We start from the raw sequence: 8,488 nt of genomic DNA, 5'->3' as shown, positions 1-8,488 counted from the left end.
AATTTTATCTTTCAAATGAGATTGATGATGATATACTTTTGGGCTCATCGTCACACAAGTATTTATACCTCATCGTGCAAGTATTTACACCTATACTTGTAAGTATTTATTTCCAATCGTGGACCCCCCCATCTCCGCATCAACCTTCCCTAATCGTTCATGCGTCAACATTTCTCTAACAAAAATAGTTAACCAAATAGGTATAAATACTTCAGTGCATAGATATAAATACTTGTAATACTTGATATTAATACTTTTAAATGTCAGCAGTGTCATATGTGAAAAATATTAGGTATAAATACTTAGATGACGCGGTATAAATATTTGTGTAATGACGAGCTCGAAAGTATGTCATAATGGATCTTATTTGAAAGATAAAATTGCGTAGAAGACGTTCATGGTTTTAGATTCACAAAATTTTTTTGTAGATTGTGAGAAATGTGAATGATATTGAATAAATAAAATTAGAAAGATAATGAGAGAATGAGAATGTGGGGACAATTATCATGACTCTTTTTTAATTACTTGTTTTATTATGTCTATTAGAGGCTTAGTAGTTTTTTCTTAGAGTTTCAACTTTTAACTCGATACTTTGTTGTTGTTTAATTGATTTATTTGGATTAAATTTTCACACGTCGTAGGAGGCATCACTTGACTTTCCAATGCGATATGTGGCATAGGACTGGCGAAAGGGACATTTTTTGTCGTGTTATCAGGTTATTGGATGTCATCAGGAGATTGCTCCAGCCGTTTCTATTATTACATTTCACATACACTACAAATTAACGGATAGAAATACAGACCTCCCATTTCACAGAATAAATAATTGCCACAAAATCTCCATCAAAAAAAATTATTCGATTAAAATCTATCAGCAAATGGTCTGGTGGTTAAAACCGAAGACAATGTGGCGGTGTATATGTGCAGAGAAATAGCACACGCAAACGCAATTCAGTTTGACAAATTGTGAGCGCCACATTCTACGGCCCCACCACTTGACTTGCTTATGTGACAGGTGGCAGAGGTTGGATAGATGAGACGAGAGATGGTTCCAACAGTCTACACTATTATTTCACGTCCGTACAATCCATAATCAAATGATACTAATATAAAATTTTATGTCGTTTGATAAGGGATCGTGTGTGATAAAATTTGATGGGATGAGAATTCATATTTGAAAAAGTGAAAATTTACTGGTACGGATATGTACAAGATTGGTTATGGAAATATATTGAAATTAATGTTTGGTTGTACTGTGAAATTAGTAGTGAAAAATTATATTTTTCTTCTTAAAATGCTTGATATTATACAATTATTTTTATTGATAAAATTATTAATAATGCAATTAAATAATAGCGTAACATAACATTACTTATTAATTGTTATTTTATAAAATATAAGCATTCCTTATTAATTATTACTTATTATTTTGTAAAATATATATTTTGATAAGCATTTATAAACAATTAAAATATGTGATTAAAAATAAAGATATGCCTGGAACCTTCAGTTATACCATGAGATAATTTGTGAAAAATCTTGATTTGTTTTTAAAAATATATATTTCTATTTAAGTTTCTCACTTATTTAAAATAAAAAAATGTATTTAAAATAATTATGTATTTTATAATTATGTAATTTAAAATTACCATGTATTTAAATTTCTCACCAGTTTATGTAATTTGTGAAAAGAAAAAGAAAAAGACTGTTTGGATCCGAACCATTTGATTAGCCTCACAATGAAAAATCAAATTGAGGGACCGAATTTTTGTACAAATGATTATTTTTTTTTCTTATTGTTATTTTGCATCAATAAATTCTATTAAATTTAAATTATATTATAAACTAATTTGGTAATTTACCTAGAATGAAAATTCAAACTATATTGAAACAAGATTTGATATAAAATATGATGATAATTACATGTGGGTTTTACCTATCACCAAATTACACAGCCAAACGGACTAGAGAACAAAGTTCCCATTTTTAATGATAATTAATAATGTGATCAGAACATTAATTGTTAGCTTAACATTAGTAATTTTTCTCAATAAATAAATAATATTATATCATTTTTTACGAGAAAGGTGGAGGTCAAGCCCCCATATTTTATTAATTTATTTATTAGTAAAGTTGGAGAATAAGCCTCTCAACTGATTTATTATTCATGAGAGATTTAATCTGAATTTTGAATATGTGAACTTCTATACAGAGAGTATTGTCTTTATCACTAAACTAAAGTTGGTTCTTTCATTCCCCATAACGACACAATAAGCAGTTTTTGGGATACATGAAAAAATAATATTATATCTTGGATTACTAATTTGTTACTATGATTAACTAAAAGGTGATACAGAAGTACTAAATATATAAGAATGATTCAAGTAGATTCCTCAAATTGCAACATACTTGGGGGGTTATTGGCAAAAACAATTTTAATAGTAGAAGCTTTCTAACAATATATAGATCTCGACTTCTAAAAAATCCACAACAAAGCGCATATATATTCCTTACCCTAGTTTTACATTAAAATAAAATGAAAACAAAAATTGCACATGTACAGAAAAATGGAATTATAAGAAAAGATGCTATGTGGAACAACTGGAGAACAAATAACAAATACTTCTCTTTTCGAAATTGAAATGAAATTCTCAATTTAATTTGCTATCAACTCTCATCGTTGCATTCTTCATTCAAATTTCATATTGACATTAACTAAAATTAACTAAATTAAAGTTGTATAAAGAGAAAAAAAAAACAGAAAAAATAAATGTAATTAACCTATAAATTTATAAATTTGCTGTCAACTCTCCTCGTTGCATTGTTCATTCAAATTTCATATTGACATCAACTAAAATTAACTAAATTAAAGTTGTATAAAGAGAAAGAAAACAGAAAAAACTAAAACGTAATTAACCTATAAATTTCATACAATTCATCCCGAAGAAACTAGCATAAAAAATTAATATCACATTTTTTTTTCCCCCATTTGAGTGTAGTGTTTGCATGCTACACTTCAATAGACTTCCATGTAGTCAGACCATACAAAACTCTTCCCTTCCAGCTCAGTAGAAGCCATCCATTGTCTTCATCTGTAGCAAACTCCTTGACGTAGTATCTTCGGATAAAATCCTTCAAATTTTTCTTAATCATTAAATCTACTGACAGAGGCACCAATCCAGCTCGGAGTTTTCTCACATGCCACTGCTTATAAGTCTCTGGCCTCTCCAGCCTCTCAGAACCCTCACATGCTATTACATTAGTTGCTTCTGGGATGATCACATCTCTCTCAATAATTAGCCTTTCTGGGCTATCTCGAGGCAAGTTAGAATCGAGCATCTCAAACAAGGAAGAATAGTGCAATAAAGCAGATCTAAATCGATGAAGGAATAAGGCGGAATTGTATGCACCATTTTTAGTTCCATGAATAAAGACGCGTGGTTTAATCTTTCTAATGGTGTTTAGAAAAATATCTCTAGGACTATCCGAACCATTACCCTCGTCAGACAATTTTTCAGAATTCACAGCACAGTTCACTATAACAACTTCATCATCGGCTATTTTCAGATCTTCAACTTTGACATTTTCCCACTTGGATGCTATACCTTCATACTCAAAAGGTACATTAAAGCTCTTCGCATAATCTGCTAACCTCTTCCCTATTAATTCAACTCGCTTTCTGGGACGAAAACCTGGCTCTGGAACTTCTATCATGGTGATCCGGATTGTTGGGGGTGTGCTTCCCCAGTTAGAGAAATGCTCGAAAAATGGTGGCCATTGGAACCCATGTACGATGCCGTAATTTATTATATGGGCCTTCCTTACATGTCTTGAAATGTTATTGAGTATTGTCTGGTTGGTAAAATAGATTAATACTCTCATGTAAGGAGAAGACACGAGGTACTTACGGTAAGCCTTCAAAATGTCGATGATGCCTGGTTTATTTGAAAGCATTTTATGATAGATCTCACTTCCAGTGCCAGCCGAACGAGCTTCAAGTCCATTTACAAAACAGTATGCCAAACGCTGGGACCAGTCTCCATTTGGGGATGAGTGTTTCCTTATTTTACATATCAATTCACTTTCCAAGGAATGATCATTTGCTGAGATCGCTTCAGAACAATAGATAAGAAGAGATCTAAGATCCACTGGTTCTTCTATTGTTTGGTCCTTATTTTGTTTCGTTGAATAGTTAGATGTTTTGGTCCGAGTTCGCCGAGATTTATCTTTCGATTCATTTTGCAGGATTTCACCCAACATGGGATCATCTTTGATATACTTCAGGCCCCCAGGTAGAAGAACCTGATCAAAAATTTCATTTCTAATTGGCTCATCAGAGTAAACAACAATTCGCTTAGGTGTCCTGCCCACCGGTTGATCCAAATCACTAAAGCTAAGGTTCTTTTTGGTCTTGGTTGCGCAATCACTGCCACTAATTGATCCACTTGACTCCCCATTAGTAAAGAACTCACCGATGTTTGGGAGAAACTTCATTGCTTCTTCAGTTCCTTTCTGGATTTGCTGGGCTGCGAGGCTCTCTATGGTTAAGGCCACTGTCAGATCATCGCTCAATAAAGGTGGTTTACAAGAGATGACATCATGCCCAGAAACATTTTTTATTAACTCCTTTTCCCCATCAGGATTTGATTTTTCGTTGTTCGTACAATCGACAGAGCTCATTTGGTTTGTCAGGTCTTGTAGCAATGGTTCATTAGGCGCCGGATAGTACTCTTGTCTAAGAATATCATGAAAGACCTTCTCAGTGGCAAGGAGAGCTAACTCTTCACCATATGTGCTTATTTTTGTGTCTGTGCCTTCTTCAAGTAGCATATCGCTTATGTATCGGATTACGGCATTTGAGTTGAGATCACTAACTTCTTCACTGATTTTAATAGTATCTATCTGAGGTTCCCGTGCAATGTGGCAATCTATACTTCCCTCGGATGGCGCCTTATTGGCATTCGCACAATAGGGCTCTGATTCGTCTTCTGTTGCAGAGCACGAGGCATTCTGTTTTCTGTTAGAATCATCCTGCAGCACCTTATCTATTGTGTCAGAAAGTTCAACAAGGTTGAAATGGGAATCCATATCAATTTATTCACAAACTGCTAAAGAGAAGTGTTCTACAGTTCCGATTTGCCCAAAAGCATACCTGTTTAGAAATAAAGAAGATGCAATTATCACTTATTGCAACTATAGTTCCGAAAATATCTTCTATGGCAACCAATGTCTTTGCCCAAGTATAAAAAAGAACAAAAAAAATCAAAGAGATCAAAGGAAAAATACACTTAATAGTGTCAAATTTTTCACAATGTAATATTATATATTTTGCCAACACAAAAAAAATAATGATCCAGTTAGATTCAGTTCATATGTATGTTTTACTCTTTTACTTGCCCAAACTCTATAGTCTAGAAATTATGTTTTCAAATAAAACACAATAAGGGGACCTTTTTCTGTTGAAGTTGAGTCTAAAATTTAATTCAGAAATTTCATCTTATATGATGAACAAAAATATCACCCCAGATATTCCTAAAAATCTCTGCATGATTAAAAAGTATAAAAATTGACCAGGACCCATGACTGGTATAACACCACAAATCTTCCACCTTCAGTGTGAATTAATTTGAGAACATCCAACTTGTCGGAGTAATATCAACAAAGTTCATTGAAATGGACATTGCCAAGTCAACCTAGTGAAATTATGCAAGGAGGCACTTCAAAAATATAAAATAGTATTAAGTTTGATAAATATAACTTTCGTGTTACCTATTTTCAACATATGTAAAATTATTTTTAGTTATTTTATATTCATATTTAAAATTTATTTAAGCATAGTTACATAACGAACAGTTGTTGTTTGTGTTCCGTCATGATGTGCTTCGGGCTCAATAAGGTTTCTTCTTTATTTCCAAGGTGTTTTTTATTCTTTATAAAGGTTCTAACTGAGACAAATATGAATTCTTGCTTAAGCTAGTATGAAAATATAAATCAAATTAAGCAGCCCAACATTATTTCTGATAATTAACTTCTTGGTCTGATTCAGTTCTCGTGTGGAATATTTCCAATTTGATATTTGAAATAATCTAGTGGTGCTAATTTGGTACTGTTATTGCTCTTCTGGTATACTGTTTATATTTGGTAACATCACATGAACAAAAGGGAGCATGTAGTTTCCCCGAGTTGATCATCGAAAAGTGTGTACTGGGTTGGTGTCTATTGACTAAAACTTATCGCCTAACAGTACTAATTGTTTACCCATGTCCCATGTATTTATTTACTCAAATACAAAAAGGTTCCAGCGTTACTTATAAACCAAAATTAATGCATGGAAATACAGATAAATGACTACTGTCTTGAATGTTTCACAAATTGACTTAGCTTAGGAAAACAAGCAGGATTCTATTATTACAAAGCAACACCAAAACAAGCAGGACATACCTTTTCTCTCTCTTAATCTTATTACCCAAATAAGAAATTGAGATGGGGCCAATTGATTTGCAAAATAGCTTTCTCTCTGCTTCGGACTCTCGCCAATGTATTTTAGGAACTGAGTTGTTGTTCAGAAATATAAAGAGATACGATAGAGGGAATAACTTGGGAGAGAAAGTAAATAGTAATCTTTGAACAGACAGTGATGTAGATAAAATCGAACACATAGTAGTAGGTTGGACCGGGGAGTAAAATTCTCTTCCATATCTACAAATTAGATTGAAGAGCATGATAGAGATTGGGACAGTGCATTTCAGATTCAACGCTTCAAATCAATTATGACTGTAAATCAACTTTAAATTAATTTTTCCATAGAAATAAAATACTCTGATGTAGACTATCTGATTTATTGGCACTGTACTTAAATCATTTAAAATTCTTAGAGTAGAACTAGGTGTTCTTAAACAAGTTTCTTTCTGAACTCAACTTTAAAATTTATCGGATTGACTTCAAGAGACGAGTTCAAATCGTTGAAATTCTTTTACCTTACGAGTGATGCTTCTACATGTAAAAAATTTAAAATTTCGAATTAGTTTTGTAGAGAGTGAAGTGGTCAAAATTAGAAATTTTATAAATTAATTTTAATGCATTCATTTTTTGGACGCATTTTGATCACTTGACTCTATACAAAATCAATTCAAAATTTTAAAATTTTCACATGTAGACACAAATGCGCACACACATACAAACTCTAATATTTACCGTCCTAAACTTTTAAAATTACAGTTTTCTCTCCAAAATTAAAAATATCATCTTTATATGCCAAAAACATAAAATCTTCACCCTTCTTTTTGAACATTACTTGAAGATTTAAAAAAGTCCAATTGAATATTAATTTTATAATGACTTTGTTTAATGAAAGGATCATGATAATTGTCCCTGCATCTCTATTCCCCCATTTATCCCCGTACTTAACTTCCATAAGGTGAATAATTTTTACATTTTTTTTCTAAAGTATTAATCTCCATGCACAGAAGTATTTATACCTAAGAACAGAAGTTTATACCTATAAGATGAACAATTTTTACATAAATAATTGTTTCTCCAACCAAATCTCAAATTACAGGAGGGGGGGCATACACGTTTTTGGAGTGTGTGTTTTTTTTTCTTCACTCAATCTCGTCCAGATTTCTAATGATCTATGAGGAATTTTATGAATCTAAAACCACGAACGTATTCTATGCAATTTTCTCTTTCAAATGAGATCTATGATGACATACTTTCGAACTCGTTGTCACACAAGTATTTATACATATACTTAAGAGTATTTTTTACATATGACACTGACTGACATATAAAAATATTAATAAAGTATTACAAGTATTTATGTCTATAAACTAGAGCACTTATACCTATGTAAAAAAATAATTGAATAATCATCTCGTATACATTTATCGTGATAAATATTTTTTTGTATGAATAAATAATTAGTGGGGACCATAGTACAACCTCTAATTTTAGAAGTGTTTAAATAACTAGTGGGGACCATAATACAACTTTTAAATAATTATCACATTCCTTATTTAAAGTTGACCTTCTAATTTTAAAAGTGTTTAAGTAGGAACCATAATACAACTTTTCTAAATTATAGATGGGGGATAGGAGTGTGGGGATAAATATAATTATTCTTAATGAAATAATATAATAATTAGTAATTCCTTTGAGGAATGTAAATTTCACATTTTTTTTGTGCTAAGAAAATAACAACTTCACTTTATCATTTAACTTATTTATATTTTATGAGAGATATTACCACATATACATTTATAATAATTAGAGTTAACTTTATACGAGAACAAGAAATCCAAATTAGTACGCATTAAATAAATGTTGTTTTTCATCTTGCGAGTTGCAGGTGCTTGACAAGATTAGACATAAAATAGGACTTGGCTACGGTGCTATGAGTTGCATAGAGGCCTCCCATGCTACGGCTCAATATTCAACTTTTCAAAATTCAAACGGTCGATCCGAACCGTTCATCTTGTTCTCCATATTA

General features: G+C 31.8%; 1 protein-coding gene across 1 annotated transcript; it reads right to left on the bottom strand.

Moving 5' to 3' along the window:
• Positions 1–2,794: 2,794 nt before the first annotated feature.
• On the bottom strand, positions 2,795–6,616 carry LOC144573558 (scarecrow-like protein 9). Its single transcript, XM_078323342.1, has 2 exons — positions 6,442–6,616; positions 2,795–5,152 (listed from the first exon to the last, which is right to left on the bottom strand). Exon 2 carries the CDS (start codon positions 5,086–5,088, stop codon positions 3,010–3,012), a length of 2,079 nt encoding a protein of 692 aa, XP_078179468.1. The 5' UTR covers positions 5,089–5,152; positions 6,442–6,616; the 3' UTR covers positions 2,795–3,009.
• Positions 6,617–8,488: the final 1,872 nt, after the last annotated feature.

Source organism: Carex rostrata, chromosome 21, assembly GCF_964058835.1.
Source record: "Carex rostrata chromosome 21, lpCarRost1.2, whole genome shotgun sequence".
Taxonomy (NCBI): Eukaryota; Viridiplantae; Streptophyta; class Magnoliopsida; order Poales; family Cyperaceae; genus Carex; species Carex rostrata.
Note: the sequence above shows the minus strand (reverse complement) of the source record. Positions and strands in the feature narration are given on the sequence as shown.